This window comes from Chlamydotis macqueenii, chromosome 3 (genome assembly GCF_036417535.1).
Source record: "Chlamydotis macqueenii isolate bChlMac1 chromosome 3, bChlMac1.mat, whole genome shotgun sequence".
In the NCBI taxonomy this organism is placed as follows: domain Eukaryota; kingdom Metazoa; phylum Chordata; class Aves; order Otidiformes; family Otididae; genus Chlamydotis; species Chlamydotis macqueenii.
In genome coordinates, this window is record NC_141558.1 from 60,508,535 (window position 1) to 60,525,562 (window position 17,028).

At 39.9% G+C, this 17,028-nt stretch overlaps 1 protein-coding gene across 1 annotated transcript in view; it reads left to right on the forward strand.

Annotated features, from left to right (window-relative positions):
• Nucleotides 1-14,292, forward strand: part of ENPP1 (ectonucleotide pyrophosphatase/phosphodiesterase 1) — a 54,677-nt gene extending 40,385 nt beyond the window's left edge. The window contains exons 17-25 of the mRNA XM_086744839.1: nt 2,968-3,055; nt 6,170-6,345; nt 6,786-6,837; nt 7,291-7,445; nt 8,288-8,423; nt 9,394-9,474; nt 10,555-10,687; nt 11,400-11,556; nt 12,422-14,292. Coding sequence (XP_086600965.1) covers nt 2,968-3,055; nt 6,170-6,345; nt 6,786-6,837; nt 7,291-7,445; nt 8,288-8,423; nt 9,394-9,474; nt 10,555-10,687; nt 11,400-11,556; nt 12,422-12,589 — 1,146 coding nt within the window. The 3' untranslated portion in view covers nt 12,590-14,292. The remainder of the gene's footprint in view (nt 1-2,967; nt 3,056-6,169; nt 6,346-6,785; nt 6,838-7,290; nt 7,446-8,287; nt 8,424-9,393; nt 9,475-10,554; nt 10,688-11,399; nt 11,557-12,421) is intronic.
• The last annotated feature ends 2,736 nt before the right edge of the window (nt 14,293-17,028 follow it).

Genomic DNA, 17,028 nt, shown 5'->3' on the forward strand with positions numbered 1-17,028 from the left:
CAGGGCTTACCCCAGAGATTTCACTGTGCTGGTAAAAGTATAAAGTTGTGCCAAGATGTTTTGTTGTAACATTAAAAGCAGGAAAAAATAGAAACTAATTGAATCCTCAAATACAGTAATTGTAGATCGTAAGAGAATTCAGATTGGAAGGGACCTGAGGAGGTCTCTGGTCCCACCTCCAACTCAAAACCATCAGCTGTGAGATCACACCAGGTTACTCAATGCTTTATGCAGTTGTGTCTTCGAAACTGCCAAGGGCAGAGGCTTCACGACTTCTGACCAACCCATTCCACTGCATGACTGTCCTCATGGTGTAAATGTGTTTAGTTATAGCCAACCAAAACCTTTCTTGTTTCAGTTTATGCCTATTATCTCTCTGCCTCCTACTGTGTAGCACTGAAGAGCATGGCTTTATCTCCTTGGTGACTTCCTTGTAGGTACTGGGGGACTGCTGTTAGGTCCACCTGAAGCAATCTCTTCTCCATGCTGGACAAGCCCTTCTCCACTTTGCAGGGCAAGAGCTTCAGCCCCCAACCACCTTGGGGGCCTCCACTGAATTTGCGATGATTATTTATTGGTGTCATTCTTATGCTGGAGGTGGAGTATCCTGATGTGGCCTAAAGAACTGCAGAGTGGAGACAGTTAACCCCTTTCCTCAGTGTGCTGGCTGAGATTCTGTTTCATACAACATGGGATGCTGTTGGCCTTTTTTTTGCTGCCAGGGTGTGCTGCTGGCTCATGTTTGGCTTGCTGTCTACTCTGTCACACAGGCCCTTACAACCAAAGTTATTCCCTAGCCAGCTAGTCCCCTGATCTGTCAGGGTAGCCCATTCTTTGTTTTTAGGGGTAAGAACAGAAGTAGCAGGCTTAAGCTGCAATAAAGAAGAGTTGATTTGGTTATTAGAAAACTTTAAAAAGTGTTAGAGTACATCAGTTTGCCCTGGAAACCTGTGGAGCTTCCACCACTGGAATTACATAATGATTGCTCAGACAAGCATATTTCCAAAATAACATAATTACTTTTGATTCTGTCCTTTGCAAAAGTTGACTAAATGATCTCCCAACTCCGTAATTCTACTGTGTCATGATAGATTATGTATCACTCTTGAGGTATTCTGTTCAGGAGAGAGCATGTTACTCATAATTAAAATGAGGAGAGTCCCTAAATTCTTCTCTTCAATGAGAAATGGGAAGGAATCATAGCTAAACATGAAATCAGGTCTTTATTCAGCTCCATCTGATTTGGGGAAGTCACTTAATCTGTCTTCTGCTTTAGTTTCTGCTATCAATAAAATGAAAGACAATACTGTTAATTTCAAAAAGGTATTTTTAGAATAAATTCTGCTAACAGTTCTGAGGTACCTGATACTATCTCAGTGAACATGTGTAAATACATCTATAAAGAGAGTGCTCTGTATTAAAAAAATGTTGAAAACAAGTTTTATGAAAAGACCTACATAGCCCATGTAAAGCATAGATTTCTTTTAAAAACCTTATTTTTTTCATATCCTGTAGAATTATGTAGTGTTGATGGCAAACTGTTTTTTCTTAAACCCATTAGCCAAAGCCTGTGTTAATTTTGTATCAGTTTATGCTTCCAGGCCTACTCTTCTCCAATTTGACCATGGAAAACCTGTTGATTAGGGTACCTAGTAATGGATTGCAACCAGCAAGGCCATGTAATGCCAAATGCCAGCTTAGTGTCTTCCCTCTATGCTATGATTTGACTGTGTAAATTCTTTTCAGTAGGTTGACTCTATCCAAACTTTTTGCCAGGTTTGGGATTGTCAGTTTGTAATTGGTCTCAAAACAGATATAACTTAACCTTTAGTGGCTAACATCATAGCAGCATAATCTTCATACTGTGTAATTTACTAGTTCAACAGAAAGGAGGTAGCATGTTCATGCCTAATCTGGTTCAATTTAGGCTTGTTGAGTGAATTATTAGCCTACTGATTTTAGTATCAGTAGTTACGGAATGAAAGCCTGCCTTATGCTTTAATCTCAGAAAAGAAGTTAAGAGTTTAGCTTCTATTTTTGCCACACAGCTATGAAATCTGAGACAATTGTGTTGTTTGCAAAGAGCTTTGAGATCTTAAACAGGAAGATGTTGTAGAGTGCAGAGCATCCATCACTCATTCGATATCTTGACACTACAGATGGGTGCAATCTGTTTCGCTTAATCAAAAATAAGCTGAATATCTCTGGGCAAGTTTAAAAACAATCTTTTTGGCAGCAGTTGAGTTTAAGCATTTGCTGTCCTTGTCTCCTTGTTCTTACTCCTGCAGCAAACTCTGCTCTGTGCTACTGTAAGCTTTGCGTGGCTGCAGAGTTAAGTAGGTTGGGGAACTGAACCAGAAGGAAGAGAGCCAGTAGGAAAAGATAGGTTTTTGAGCTGGCTGCCTTCCTGGATCAGCTTCACCATATGGCTACACAGTAGCTTGTGCCAGTACAACTCAGGAAGTGGTGCAAGAAGAAGGAAGAACAGCTGCAAACCAGGTGTAGAAGCCTAGGATTTTGCCACTGCTTAAACCATTTAAAATGTAGCTACCAACAGATGTTTTTATAGCCTCAAGTTAAAAGCTTCCAAATTGTTTACAGAGCATGAAATGTGATGGCAATTTTAGCTCAACATTTCCATTAAGTCTCTTAAAGCATTTAAGAAAATGAATTTAATTTCTTCAAAAGCAGAAAAGAGCAAGGGACTTCATAAATGACTGACAGCAACTTTTTAAAGGCAACAATGAGACCCAGTTGGATTTCCTAACACTCTTTTACTACTTTTAAAAATTATTCTTATACATTTGCTTTTGCATTTTTGCATTTTGCTTTTTTGGCTTGATTAATGCTATGTTGATAGAGTAAAGATTAAGTTATTGGAAGAAAATGCTCTCTGAGTTTGAAGATATTGTCCATTTCAACTTGTCTTAAACAGAGTTCCACTTTACTGTTCTCTATAAATTCTAGGCTATCTTTATTGGCTTTGGACCAGGATTCAAGTTTCGTACTCAAGTTGATCCATTTGAAAACATTGAAGTATATAATTTAATGTGTGGTAAGTACAATTGATGGGAGTGATTTTTTTGCTCAGTAAAATAAAATATCTTTTGAGTATTGTAAATCTTCTAATAAGAGATTTTTTAATGTCCTCAGAAATTTGTCCTTAAGATTTGCTGCTGATTTTCAGTAACAAAAAGCTGGTTTTCTGAGAAATGTCCTTCTTCTAAAGGACTAATGTTTCTTTAGAATCTGCCAGTCAGGCCACCTTGTATCTCTCCTTTCCACTGGTCAATTTGTGTTCCCCTGCCTGCTCCAGAGCTGGCACTTTGACTCACCAGTACTAAAACTGACTATTTCACAATCTCTACCATCAACAAGAAGGCATATTTCTCTCTTATATCTACCTAGAGGCTTTATCAGATTAATCACTTGGGTAACCTTATTCAGGCAGAACAATAAATAACAAGCATAGAAATGGGTATGGGTGCAGCTGCCAGGCAGCTCATTTCCAGAAAGCCTGGTTCAGTCACTCCCTCTGCTTTTTACAATACAATTCCTTGTATTTTGTTATATACTTTCTTATTTGTTGTTTTCCTTTACTATAATTTAATTTTAGCTACATGATGTACATAGGTATTTAATTCAGATAAAATTCTTATTTTTTTAAAAAAAAAAACTTGTTTACTTGATTCATATAATAAACCTTCTCCCAAATTAATCATTGTATGTGTCACTTGTTTCATTTATGTATTGTGTCTTTTTAAGACTAGATTTGGATCTTTCCCTGTCCATTCTCATTGTCTAATACAACAACTGTTTCAAATATACTTTTTTTGGTCTTTTGATGGATAGCAACTGTCTTGTTAGTCTCTAGTCCCATGGCTTTGGTGTCTTGCTTTAGAATTAGTTGTCTCTTCAGTTGCATAGCTGCAATAGTCAGGTTTCCTATTTCTCTCACCTCCATGGTGTCACTCTAGTATTCATGGTTGATTTCTGTTCCATGCAGTTTGCTTCTGTATCTGAGGATCACAGACACACACTCCATATACAGATATTCTTCACTTTATTTTCTGACATTGTACAGTACACTGCACCAGCAAAGTGGTATTTTTGTCTGAAAATTATAGATACCTTGTGGCTCTCCCTGTTGTGTTTTGTTTTTTTTTTCCTTCTTCTTCCCTATTTCAAACACAACGTTGCTGTGACTCCTTGTTCCTCTGTTTCTTCTCCTTTATTCTGTATTTCGTGGTTTCTCCAGAAGTCTATCACTGGTTCTACCACTTTCTGTTGATTTGTTCCCCTTGAGATCTTCACCTGTTTTCCATTATTTCCTACCTTCTTCTCTCTCTTGCCAGGATCTATACTTGCTCTAACATCTGCTTCTGTGAGAGACAAAGTACTACCAAAGGGTTTGATCCAGAAAACACGTAACAGGAGCACTGCACGTGCCTGAGATCAGTGGCGATATTCAGGTATACCACATTTAAACCATGAGTCTAAATTCTTTGCTGGAATAGGAAAACAGGCTGTTGTCAGGAGCCATGTCTCTCTCGCCTTTGTATGCTTTGCTGTCTTCTCACGTCATGGTTGATCTTGAACCACCTTCTTGTGCTGCCTGATCTGTTCTGCGTATGCTGCGTTGGAGGGGTAGAGTCCTTATTGGCATCTCAGTGAAGCAAGTTCAGTGACAGATCAGATGTTTTAAGTGCAGTGATTTAGGTCTAGATTTCCTCTATCCTGTACAGAAAGAATTAGAATAGGATGTGCAAAACCCAGCACATTCACTTCATTTTTCTATTTGAAAGTTAGTCACCTTACTCAGCTTTTTCCTTGCCCAGGGCTTAGCTGCCTTCTAAACTGCAGAAAAAAGGCATCATCTTTCACTTATTTTTTTGGGCTGTAGGGTTTCTCATGGTGGTGCCTGACTGCACTTTCTTGCCAAGTGCAGCCAGAAAAGAGATACTGTCTCCCATTTGTCCAGCATCTCTGCACTTAAAGCATGAGCACTGGATATGTACAACTGATTATCTTGTCTGAAATGGGGAATGTTACCTCACATTTTCCAAGGCGTTCAAATTGCCGGACTTGAGGATTTCTGAGGTGTTCTGAATTCCTGGATACTCCACTTAATTTCATTGTTATGTTTCTATTATTTTTAGTTGTTGAAGTGGGGACCTCTGTTCTGGGACTAGTTCTGATTTGGTTTTTCACTTTGGTGTATTCACTGGAGCAGGGACTGCTAGATTCAGAAAGATTGTTTCATACTTCTTGCTAAAGCAAAACAGATTCATCTGGAAGGAATGACATCAACATGAGTGGCACAGTGCAGGGAGAAATGTATTCAGTTCCCCCATGTAGGAAGAGAAGTTCAGCTCCGAACTCTTGTGCTCTAGGTGAGTGATCTAGACACCAAGCTTTTGGACACAAGTGTGTCTCATCACCTACTGTGTTTTGAAAACATCTTTATTTCATAGATTCAGTATGAGTTAACTGGAGGAACAATGAATCTATGAATGCTAGCAAAGATTAAGCATGAAATAGGGCTTGTTCTATACAGTTTTTTGCAGGTATCTGAAGTCTCTCTGAGCATTGGTGGTAGGCAGCTTTTAATTGTTTGAGTTACTTTAATGGCAGAGGTTTAGGTCTTTGTGGGGTAGGGATGTTTTTGTGGCTAGAACTGCTTTAGTGAGAATTTTGAAGCTTAACATTTTAGACCTAAGTGACAAGCAGAACCTGTGTTCTACCTAGGTTCTCTAATTTCCAGATAACTTTAAAAAAAAAAAAAGGGGGGGGGGGTGTGAGAGAGAGAGGACAAAAACCTTGTTCCTGAAAGCTTCAATATTATGCAGTCACTAGATTTATGTGTTTGAGATTCCCATTGTTCCCCACTACAGGTTTAAATGCTGTAAGTTCGCTTCCCCTCAGATGTAAGCCTCTCTCTTTTTGTGCTTGTTCTGTCCCTCTTTACAAACTCATTGATACCATCCTGAGCCCTAGCTAAGAACATGTGTGTGTCCTTTGAAAGGGGTTACATTGCTTTCCCCTTTGGGTGTTATGAGCAGCAAAGCAGTGTGGCTTTATTGACTCACCCGTACTTGTAACTGCCATAAAAGCAGCAATGTATTACAGTCTTTCTCATCCTGTTAATATCGCTTGAATTCTCTCATAGATTTGCTTGATTTGAAACCAGCCCCAAACAATGGAACTCATGGACGCCTAAACCATCTCTTAAGGAACCCTGTTTACACCCCCCACCATCCCAAAGAAACAAGCCAGCCTTCTGAATGCTCTGTAGTGGGACGAAAAGCCTTTTCAGTGAGCCTTGGCTGCTCCTGCAGGACAGCGGTACGTACTGAAATGGTTCAAGCTGTGGAGGCAGACATCTGTGTTGTATTCAAAGAGTGAAACTCTGGATTCTCTAGTGTTTGTCTTTACCTGCTGGTTTGGCAGTCCCCTACTATTGGTTTCAAAATCAAATCTTGCCTGGCGTTGGTGAGTACTGGCCTGTATTTGTATATTCATTTTTGCAGTTTGCTTATTATATAAAGTCATATTAAGCTCTGAAGAACCTGGAAGACACTGCAGAAGCAAGCTTTGATGGAGAAAGTGTTCGGTTTTTACTTGCTTCACTTGAATTAATTCACTACTCCAGTAGATGTCAGTGACTTCTGTATAGGGATACCTTGCAAGGCAGGTGTTACATTCATTACTTTAAGTGTAGTGGTTCATAATATACTTTGTAGAATACTTAGTAGAATCTTACTGTTTTTGCTTTATAATTATAGGGCTTGCCAATAAAGGATTTTCATCAGCGTTTAAATCTCACTGAAACAGAAGGTAAGAACAAAGTAATTAAACGTAATACAAAAATACAACAAAAATGTAAGAATTACTGGAAATATAAAATGTTTTATATCTAAACTTCTTAGCAAATCTCAAGTACATGAAGTAAAAATTATTTGAAATACTCTCTGGGACTATAGTTCTGAGGCTTTCAAATACTATGTTTGAGCTGTAGTTTGCAAGGCTGTTGGCATGCTTGTGACTTGTGTAACAAAATAAACTATTTTGAGCATGCAGCAGGTAAGACAATAAGTAAATCATGAAAACCATAAGTCAAAATGGAATGTGGCCCTTGGTACTAATACCTTAAATACCTAAAATTGAGATGATTAGGCTGTCAGAAGGAGAAATAGGCTGATCTTGCCTCGTGTGGTAATGTATTTGATGCTGTTGAATGTGTAACTATTCAATACTATTGAAATGTAATAAGCATTATTTCTGCTGCAGTTAAGAAGACAGAGAAGCTTACTTTGCCCTATGGACGGCCTAGGGTTCTGCAGAAGAGACATAATTACTGCCTCCTGTACCATCACCGCTATGTGAGTGGATACAGCAAGGACTACAGGATGTCTCTGTGGAGTGCATACACTGTTAACAAAGATGTAAGTACCCGAAGAAAGGTTAGAAGTAACCTTGGAAGGTAAAAAGCTTGAATATCAGTTATTCCTGAATGCTTCTCAAATCTGCTCATGATATCTCCGAGGGAACTAAGTAAAACCATGTAAGATAAAGAGTAATTTTGTATGAGTTTTTCGTCATTTTCTTATATTAATAGGGATTGGCTTTGACTCCTTCCTGTTTCTGAGTGAGCTGTACCTTTTGCCACCAGGAAGCGAGGAGCCCATTGCCATTGACATAGATGCCGTGTGGCATAGTGGCTTACTGCTTGGCAGCGTAGGTGTGCTATAGCAGTCTGGCGGTGCTGTCCTTAAAGTCTGGTCTCAACATGGGTTTCATGGTCTTAAGCAATGTTTGTAATGTGGCAGGACCCTTATAAAAAAATAACCTCTGGATTGTCTTAAACCATTTATGCAATTAAAGTTGGTGGCATGAAGCAACCATTTATTGTAACAAGTGGCCCAGTGGAGAGAGATGGCTAACAGCATATCTGGCAGTGTCTGATTCCTAGCCGGAATGAACAAGTATACTTACAGTAGATCAGGTTATCTTTATGGGCACCTTTAGGTTTTTCTTTTGAAAGAAGTTATTCTCAACTCAACTGAAATGCTGCAGTTCTGTTTGGTTTATTTCTGATATACATGGAGTGGACAGGAGGGCTTGTTTTCTGCTGGCAGGAGAGGAACAATTCTTGCATCTTAGTTAAGTCCCTTCACAGCATAAAAGGCAGTTGCTGCTAAATAGATAGAGTTCTGCAGTCCTCTACACTGAGACAATTACTGTAAGTCAGCTGTTTTACCAATGATACTGTCATCTTGTTCAATAGGACAAATGGTTTTCTGCTACAGAAGATACCTCCAGCTGTTTACACAAGGATGTTCGTATTTCTCTTAATCATAACCAGACATGTTTGTTTTACAACAATCATCCTCGTCTAACTTATGGATTCCTTTATCCTCCAAGTGAGTACACTGCCTTCATTATACAATGTATCTGATTTAAATAATTTGTAATGTGGTAGGTGTAGTCTTTTACAGATATTCTTGATAACTAGTCAGAGTATGAAGCAGTAGATGCTGAATTGTTGCAGTTCAGCATATGAGAGAGATGTTTTAGATGTTTCAGCAGCTGGTAGGTTGTCCAGGGTCATTTAGTACTTCCTGAATGCTTTGGACCTCGTCAGCTTTCTGAAGTGGCATCTCATAGAAGAAACTGGAAGGAACACGTAAACCTTGCAGCAAGTCTGGCAAGCTAGTAAATTGCAAATTCACTTTGACAGATGTTAGTTGGAACTATCCAAAGTAAAATTTAAGGATGTATCATTAAGTAAAAAAAAAAAAAAACTACCTTGACAAGCTTATTTTCTATTTGAAATATACTATTATGTGCCATATGTGGTCTTCCGTAAAGCAATTCAGCATTGGTCTGAAGAATGTAGTTCTGATTCTCAAACATATTACAAAATACTTAGCTATTTACAAGTGGTTAAATTGTTTGTGAACTGTTGCTGACCTGATTTGGAAGCATTTTATATTGACTTTACTGCCTAAAGTATGTAAACATCCATGTCATGCATAATTTGCAGAGTTCCAATAGAGCTTCTATTTTTATGCCTAGATTCTGCAGTCAGAACAAGTTGATCTGACACTCATTAAGTGAATTATTTTCCCTTCCCCACAATTCAAAAGCCTGTTCTGATATTTTTAAATGTCACAAAAACTTGTCCACTGTGTTTCTGACAAGTGCAATTGCTGCTGCTGCTAAGATTATTTGTTTTGGGTGGAATCCAGCATGCACTTAAACTCACATCAGCTGTGGAAAGTGAAGTTAGGTCAGCTCCGCCTTAACGTTATTACATCAATCTTTAAAAGCATGAAAATGTAAGTTTAAAGTAATGAATCCAAGTAATGAATTGCTCTTTTTTTGGTTTAGATTTTATAACAGATGCAAAGAAACATCACTATGATGCCTTGCTTACCAGCAACATTGTGCCAATGTATCCTGCATTTAAAGGTATTTTGTTTGTATGTGTATTTTGTGTGCACAGTTGAATACAAGAAAGGCTGCTGATTTCTTGCTTCCAAACCATGTAAATGATCCCTGGTTCAGCTGACTCTGTAAAATAAGACCTCCAGAAGACTGTTGGCTTCTTACCTCAATGAAAAGTTCCTTGAAGTAGGATTATCACTCTTGTGAAAAAGGCCCACCATTGTGAGCCTTATGATTCCTAATCAACTGGCTCATTACATGGGAGCAGAGTATAAATGTCTCCATTTAATGTCTAATATTCTTGTTTGCATTTTCCTACCTACCTAAACAGGGTTTTATACCGACTGTCTTCTAGAGAACCCAGATAACTATATATAATCATGTGAGTTAAATTAATTTTTAGTTTAGGAATGTCTTCTAAACTCAGATGAGTTTCCGGGGAGGAATCTAGGGTCTCAATCACTAAGGAAACAGGAAAATAATCATGTCTCTAGTAAAAAAGATATGAAGACCTGGGTGAGAGGGAACATGAGATGGTTGGCTGAGGGAAATTAAGCATATTCCTAGTGAAAAAGAAGGATAACTATGGCACTTCCTCTGGATGAGAAAGATCCTGTTTTGTAATGGAATAGTGGTCAACTCTTAATGGTAATTAAAATTATTGTATTAGTAAGGAGATGCTTCAGGTACATCTAAACTGAAGGACTTAAAGATACTTCCCAGCACGTAGGTTTGGGTGTACAAGCTAGACAGGCCACCTTGATAGTGGGGCAAGACACAGGCAGGCATGGTCTTCTCTCACCTTCCTCCTCTAGCCTCTCCATGCTTTGGTTTCCAAGGAAAAAAAAAAAAAACAAGTGAGCAGCATCACTGTGCCTCAGTCAGGTTTGTGGTTAGGGTGCCTGTGAAACCACAATGTCAGGAGATACAGCAGTGCATGCTGCTACTCAGTCAGATGCAGCCTTTGAAAACTGTAAACACCTGTATACTTACTATTTTCCTAGCTTATCATGTCTGTTTATACTCCACTGAAAACTCAGCAGAGTTGTATTAACGGCTTCTACCTTGGAGATGATGTTTTCCACTTCTGTGACTGTGTTTCAGTGTTATGGAACTACTTCCACCAACACCTGCTACCCGAATATGCTGCAGCCAGGAACGGTGTCAATGTAGTCAGTGGTCCTGTGTTTGATTATGACTCTGATGGGCTCTATGATACCCCAGAAAATATTAAAAGGTGGGAACCTTTCACATTCTAGTCCTTTGTTTCTTTCCCCTGTTAGTGGTCAAAAAGTAATTATGATTCTTGTTACCAAGGAAGGCATCTCATGGAGGTGTGCCCTTGGCAGGTTATATCAGTTCAGAGAGACAGTCAAATGGCCCTAAGCAGATACAGAAGTGTGAAGCTAAGAAAAAAAGCAACAAGCACAAAGACAAAATGCATCCTCGAAATGTGTCATCCTGAAACTTGAAGGTGAAGTGTAAGAGAAAGCTGTTGCACGTGGAAGAATGTCTACTAGCCTAGTATCTTATGACATTGTCTGTAGGCATGGACGAGGCAGGGGCTTATCTCTGGTGTCATGGTTGACCCATCCTGAGCTGGCAGTATTCCATTACAAAGTTGAGTAGAGGTACACTAGTTGATGGAATTGATTCAAGCCAGCAGGCAGATGGTTCTCTGGGCTCAAGCTGAACTCTCCATCTATTCTGGATTCTTACACATTTTTATGATAAATGTTTGTTGTTATGCCTCATAAGACTTGTTACTTAGATCAGCCTACAAGCCAACCTCGTTTGCAAAATAGTGATGTGGAATTTCCTTCCAGGCCTGAGCTTTCTTTGGCTTAAGTAGGTGGATTGCTAAAACTGATATGCCACAACTTCGCTGATTACTGTCCTGTGTGCAAGTATGATTTGGTGGATTTACAGAATGATCTGTTGTGTTTCAGACACCCCAGTAATTCAGAAGTTCTGGTTCCAACTCACTTCTTCATTGTGCTGACTAGTTGTAAAAATACTTCTGAAACTCCTCTGGACTGTGAAGGGTCTCTAGATGCCTTGTCTTTCATTGTACCTCACAGAGAAGACAACAGTGAAAGCTGTGCAGTAAGTAGTCTATTCAGTCTCCATAAACATCTGAAGTCATGCTTCAGCTTGCTTTGCTTGGCTATCAGTGATTAACTAATTAAAGACTATAAAAATGGTGCAGTCTATCATGATTGTCAAGAGAGAGAGAATATTTTTGTAAACAGAATTATGTTAAAGTCTGTATTATATGCTCAAATGTGAAAATAGAAGTTTCCTGCTCAAAGAGCAAAACTTAGAGCTGGTGGGGTAGAGTCACAGTATGTTGAGGCAATCAATGTGATACATACACAGATTTCTGTAGCGCAGATACCCACTCAGTATCTGAGAAGGATGAAGAGCTGCTAGGAGAAGATGAGTCATCTGCAAAGAAAGACCAGGGCTAGGCCAAATGCATACCCAAAAGGAGGAGAAAGATGTTCCTGAAGAGTATTGGTTGCTTCTAGTTCGGGTACCTTGGCGTTGTGATGGGAATGCACATAGCTGCACTCCGTATAAACCAGGACAAAGCACGGAAAGAATGCAGACCTGTCCTACAGTGAAGAACTACACAAGTCACTGCCTAAGTCAGGCACAGCTCTAAAAAATAGCTTTATTGGAGATGGTGGATAGATGCTGGACCTCACCTGCCATTGCTTGTTAACACCAGCTTCCACTGATGCAGCTACAAGTTCTGTAGACTAGAGGAAGTAACAGCAAGTACTAAACTCAGGCAAGCTTATAACTATTTATAAGAGTGCTCTCTGTGGGGTTTTTTTGTTAGGTGTTTGCCAGCAGTTACTACTTTGTCTCTATAAAGCATCAAAATGTCTCTTGTTACTTGATTAAATGTATGTCAAAAAAGGATGTTTTACAAACCCTTTTTTTCCTTCCTCTGTCCCAATAGGACGGCAAGTCTGAGTCCATGTGGGTTGAGGAGAGAATGAAGTTTCATACAGCTCGGATCAGAGATATAGAATTAATTACTGGACTTAACTTCTATCAAGACAGAAAACAGCCAGTATCTGAGATTTTACAGTTAAAAACATATTTACCAACTTTTGAAACAGTCTGATTTTTTTCCTATGGAATGTTGTCCATTTCCCAGCTGATTTGTAAATAGACTGGTTTTAATTAATGAAAACACTTTTTTTTTTTTTTTAAAAAAAAATAAGCTGGAACATTTATTGAGAACTCTTGACCAAAATGCCAGTAGGGAGAAGAGTGGGTGCCACATTTATATCTCAGGGACTCCTGATGGACTGTGTGTGTAACACAGGATGGCAGCTCCTGTCATTCTCACTTGAATGTGGTAGAATCATGTTCATTATTAAATCCTAACAGCATTTGATCGTCATAATCTGAGACACAAACAAAAATGTTGTCTTTTTATGCACTGGAGAGGGAGAAGTTTATAAAGCATGGGCTATGATCAATATTCTGCTTTAAAAATATAGATAACTGGCAAATACAGTTCTGGGATATGGCTACATTCTTGGTCACCATTCAGATATAACCAGCATCTCTCATTCCAGTTTTCCTTGAAGCATGAATTACATTCTGAGCTTTGGGTCTCATAAAATAATGCAGCATTATGGTGCAAGAAGCTATACTGGGATTAGTCAGACTGGTAACAGAAACTTCCCCAGCACAGTAAAGACCCCTGGCTAAAGGAGGTCTGGTAGCTGGGAAGCCTTGGTATGCTGCTGCCCTCTGGTGTCTCCGAACAGAATTTGATGCACAACTTGCATATTGTATGTGCATCCTTAGAATGAGCAGGTATAGGATGCATCAAGTCACCTGCAAATCGGAAGAAATTAATTCAGGAAAATTTCTGAGCTTCCAGAAATAATTCTTACTTCAAATTAAATTTAGATGTGATGAAAAGATTTTGCTTTCTTGAAGCAAAGATGTCTTTCTCAATTTGGTGCATGATTTTGTCAGCTGAGGTTTTGAAATCCCATTTTTGTCAAGAAAAGGTAATTTTGCACTAAGATTGTTGCCTTAGAATGATAAGATGATCTTCTCTAATGACAGATCTCATCTCTACACTAAGTGTCCACAGGCCATTCAGTTCACAGCAAACTACCAGATCCTAGCTGCATTTGTAGCTGTTCTTAGTGCTATGTCATCCAAATTCCAGCTCATGTAAGTTACCCATCTTGAATGCAGACACTGCCAGATGTAGATTCTGATGAAGCATGTAATGAGCTTTCTTGGAAGCTTTCAGGCTACACAAACGGCTGCTAAAGGCACTCAGGAGCATAGGAACTCCCTCCTTTTCCAGGACACACACTCACCTATGTAATTCTCCCACTCTTTCTAAAGCTGATGAGCCAAAATTGGCTCTGTTATGTATAGAGTTTGCCATAGTCAATTACACACTTATGTTCTTCTCATTTAAAAAGAAGAAAATACATCACGCACAAGCATGTTAGAAGAATGAAGAGTCTGTGACTGAGCAGTGAGGCATCTTACCTTACGGCTTGGTCAGAGGATGTTGGAGGCTGGATTCAAAGCTTCCTGAAGTCAGTGGAAGCTTTTCCATTAGCTTCAGTTTGAGCAGGCTGAAATCCTGGGACCATTTTTTCCTTTAAGCAAATGTATTTTCTCGATCTTCTTTTACAAGCATGATTTTTTTTTTTTTCCTCCTACAGTAGTTTCACTGTGTGAAATGTAAATGTGTTGTAGCAACCTCACATTATATGACTGTGACAGCATTATTCAGTGTAACTGCTTTGTAACATTGCCTGTCACCAATAAAAACATCAGAAATAGTATGCTATTCATGACCCTTTCTGTCCCAAATGCTACTGGCTAGTTAAACGCTGGTTCCAGATATAGAGCACTATTTCACATTTTTCAGGTGGGTTGGGAAGGGGGTTGCTTCAGTCCTCCTCCCTTCAACTCAGGTTCTTTGAGTTGCAGAAAACTTGTCCTCCAACTGGAATGTTGAAGTTACATTCATTATTGGAAGGGGAAGGTAGGAAGAAAAATGGTCAAGATTTTTTTTTTTTTTTTTTTTTTTAGAACTAGTATTATCTTCTGAATGCAAATGACGGAGATGTTAATGTTTTCAGAAAGTAAAGCAATGCCAACTTCAGTTGAGGTAGCTCTAGCCTAGCTCCTGGGTAAAACCAGAACAGGATAGGTTTCAGGAAGCAGGTGACTGCTGGTTTGACCTAGGGAGGATTTTGGAAGGGAGAGTGGCTTTGAAAGCTATTAGGGCTGTCAGGATGCGGTAGTGGCTGAGAAGGGTTTGGGATGTGGCCTTGCCAGAAACTGACAAGTTAACTTGACAAGGAAGAGAGCTATCCTTATTTAATCTCAGTCTAAATAGTTTTGCTTCTTTTCTTTCTTTCTTTTTAGAAACATTTGTAATGCTGATATTAGAGCATTGTGAATAAATGGTGGTGTTAGTCATGGTATCCAGGATGGCTGATACTGGGTTGTGGTTTTTTGAAGCCTGATGGGCCCCAAGGAGCATGCTACAGCCACCATCAAACTCATAATTATGAAAAAAAAACCAAACAAACCTACGGCTTTGTTTATCTAGATGTAAAATACTTCAGCAGATGTACAGTATCACAGCTCCACTGAGCATTCTCAGTAGGTGAAGCTGTCATAGCAATGCTGTCATGACATGACTGTCAGCATTATTCAATGTAATGGCTTCTTAATGTCAGCTGACCTGTGGTCTGGCGTTGGAGGTTAAAAAAAAAAAAAAAAAAAAAAAACACCAAGAAAAAAAGGGGTAGACTGAAGGTTGCAGACCGAAGGTCATCAGTCTGGATGTTGTAGCAGTGTGATAGGAGCGTTCACAGATGTTAAAGATTGTTCCAGGATGGGCAGAGCTAATCTAGTCCTTGTAACTGTTATGTTCAAGAAGAAAGGAAAAAGGGCCTGAAGTTGCAACAGAGGATATCTGGTTTAGGCAGGGGCTGTCTAACTGTGGGGTAACTTCAGCAATGGGGTGGGCTGGGTACTTAAGGAATGAAATGGATCATGAAATTATTTTGGCCAGGCAAGCCTTAACATACTTGAGAAGCTGGTGGCTCTGGGAAGGTGAGGTAGAAACGAGCAGTGGGGCAGAGGAAAGCTCAAGATGGTTTTGTTGCTGAAAAAATGCACATGGAGTTGTGCCTTCAGAGGTATTCAGGTGGTATGGATTTAAATTGCTGGCTGCTCCCCTGAGTAACTGCGAGGTCATTTGCTTGACTAATGTGTTACAAGTTTCTTGCTCTTATTTACCTCTGCATTTTATAAATCTACTGCATTTTAAAAAGAAAATGAAGCAACATCTAACTGCCTGTATTTGAGACAGGGCTGTTCTGGCAAATCTGTTCTAGACATATCAAGCATCCACTAAACCAGTTCCCAGCCCAATGCACAACAGCTATCTGCAAACAGCACCTGCCAGAGGCTGCCCTGTCTCAGCTGGTGAGTGGGTGGCCTGGGCTTCTGCTTTTCCTTAGTCTGAGGAAATTCAAAGTACAAAATTATCCCTTTAAATACAAGGTTATAAACCAGGCTCAGCAAGCTGGGAGGAGCTACCCTCTGCTGCATGGGAGGGCACCCGCTTTTCCAGGAAAATGAGATTCATGGGGACCAGAAGACAAAGAGAAACATAAAAGACAGCCTAAATCTGTGGCTTTGGGTTAGGGCACTCAGCTGGGAGAGATCATCTCCTTTCTGACCTCCCTTTTTCCAAGATCTACCACAAAGCTCAAGGCTATTGCTGAGGAGGCACCTGTGCCAGGACAAGTTGCCCACTCTGGAGTGGATGCTTGGGGTGACAGCACCATGAGGAACCTCTCCTATGGCAGGGTCACAGGGCAGCTCCTGTAACACCCTGTGTCCCCAGCGGAACCACAAATGAGGTTAGGAAACCATCCTGTACTGGTGGCTGTACTCAGCTCTTTTACTGCTGTGCCGTGGTGAACTGTTTTTACCCTTCTGGGCAGTTCAAGGACAGAGTGAGTGTGAGCCCAGCAACTTACTAAAGCAGAAATCTCCGAATATTTTTCTTTAGGTACCACCATTGCCAGTGGCAGCAGCAGCAACATCTCCTGATTACTATCGTACACCTTGTGGCAATGTCTGGGAGGTGTTGGGGCACCACACTGGGGTGGTTTGTGTACCATGAGTTGTACGTCTACCATAGTCTGGGAACCTCTATATTACAGGAAACCAGTCCAGGTTTGGCATCCTGTGACTCAGACTCCCTTGGAAAGGAGTCAGAGTCCCTCACTGAACCGCTATGAGTCACCACACCGGCCTCGAGCCTCAGGAAAGGCTGCTATGGAGACCATGGACAAACTTGCAATAATTATGGAAGCCTGGCAACAGATTTTAGAGGATGCCATTGCAAATTGTTGTATTCCTCCTCAGCCACAACACGTGTTAAATTTGTGTTGCCCTTTATTGCAGGTTTAGTCCTTTCTATTTTTAGTTTCTCCGCTGAAACAAAATGAATAAAGTGAGATGGAAAAATTCTTAGTTGCCCCAAAGCTC